Genomic DNA, 1,866 nt, shown 5'->3' with positions numbered 1-1,866 from the left:
ATTCATAAAACTCTAACTTGAGCTCTTTAATTTCTCGAGGGTAATCAAACATGTGTACTTTAAGAAACATGTTAATAAATATCACATTTTCATTTCTATTATTTGTTGTTCCTCTAACAACTCCTTCCCAATTAAAGACTATTATTTCGTTTTTAATGTTATTTTCATACTAACTGATTAGTTATTGCATTATTTATTACCCAATAAAAATGGCATATTTCATTCAACATTCTTGAGCAATCTAAAGACAAAAACTAATTATTTCAGACTTAATCATAACTTTTATTATGAAATATATGAAAATACATAAGTATATTCTTCTTACTCCTTTAAACAATTGGCTTTTGCAAATGAAACTGTTCTCTTATCAAGATCATACTCTATGTTAAAAAATACTTGTAGTAAGTTGCCAATAATTGAGATTCTTTTTGTCGGGAGTATCGCAAAGCATGTCAAGTTATTTAGGGTCAGAAATGTACTCAATGTATTCAACTTCAACTCATTGTTAGCACCAAAAAATTGGAGTGCAATGTTGGGAAAGTTTGTAATTGACCCATCCTTATAACATAAACGATATGGTGGAACTGGATACTTTACTGGCACACTTTGATGACCAATTACTTCTAATAAAGCAACTTCAACCTTTTTTTACCAACTTGTTTTAAGGAAAGTCGTTGTTGTACCAGAATCTATAATGATGTTACCTACACTACTTTCATCTGGCTTCAACAATTTTCCATTAATAGAGACACCTTCTAAACTAAGATAGTAATAGGTTGTTGGATACTTTTTAACCATAGGGGTAGTAACAACTCCTATTCTGTTTGTTTGTGTGTCAACCCCAAATTTCAATTTACTAGCACCTTCTACATAATAAAAAGGAAGGAGACAATAAGAGAATTTGCGTTTTCCAAATTTAGCACCATGTTGTGAAATGAATGACAAAGGTCCACCACCAAGACCAAATATTCCTGTTGATGTGGGTTTGAACACCCCAGTATTATTATATCCACAACCAAATATAGTGTTAGGATATTTTATTATACGACCATCATAGGAATTATTAAAACTAATTATATCACTAGCTATTGTTCCCCGTGTTGAAGATTTGTCCCCATAACTCACCACATATCTGCATTCCCCTGCAATTCCACAAGAGTTTCTGCGTACTTTCTTACAAGAATCGTTACCACATGGTATCAAATGGTGAGTATAAGAGTTTCTTGGATCATAAATTGGTAACCTTTGATTGAAGCACTTCGTACAAGGCAAGCATTGAATCCATATTAGATCACTTCCAGTGTGAACCATAACAAGTGACCCTTTTGGAAAGGTGCCTATAAAGAATGGCATAAGGTAACTCCCCCTGTTTGGAATTGTTATGGTTTCATCACTGTTTAGATCAGTATTTAATGAGAAGCTTTCTGCTCGAGAAATTGAGTCAAAAGCTGCATTGATAAGGATATCTGATTGGGTCATTGAAGAATTATAGAAGGGTAATAAAGGTGAGTCTATATGAATAAGATCAATACTGAAACCATTAGATTCAGCTGATGATAGTATTGACAATTGGAACAATATACCAACAAAGAGTGCAGTTTTCTTCATGTTACTAGACTCAAAATACTAATGTATTCTCCAAAAAGTGGAAGGAGATTGCAATGAACTTTAATCTTTTATATATATTTATTGGAAGATTTATTATATTCTCATTAATTAAAAATATTAAAGAATAATAAATAATAAATGATAAATTATTTTGTTTACCAAGAATATAGTAATTTTGTCATATTTAGGTCATCATTGATCATGCATTTATATATGTGTATATGATCATTGACTATGTAATAAAAGTAATAAATATTT

General features: G+C 30.9%; 1 protein-coding gene across 1 annotated transcript; it reads right to left on the bottom strand.

Annotated features, from left to right (window-relative positions):
• Nucleotides 649–1,608, bottom strand: LOC109347057 (aspartic proteinase CDR1-like). Its single transcript, XM_019586786.1, has one exon. It carries the CDS (start codon nucleotides 1,606–1,608, stop codon nucleotides 649–651), a length of 960 nt encoding a protein of 319 aa, XP_019442331.1.

The sequence above is a fragment of the Lupinus angustifolius genome, chromosome LG05 (assembly GCF_001865875.1).
Source record: "Lupinus angustifolius cultivar Tanjil chromosome LG05, LupAngTanjil_v1.0, whole genome shotgun sequence".
Lineage (NCBI taxonomy): Eukaryota > Viridiplantae > Streptophyta > Magnoliopsida > Fabales > Fabaceae > Lupinus > Lupinus angustifolius.
This window is presented reverse-complemented; position numbering and strand designations above follow the sequence as displayed.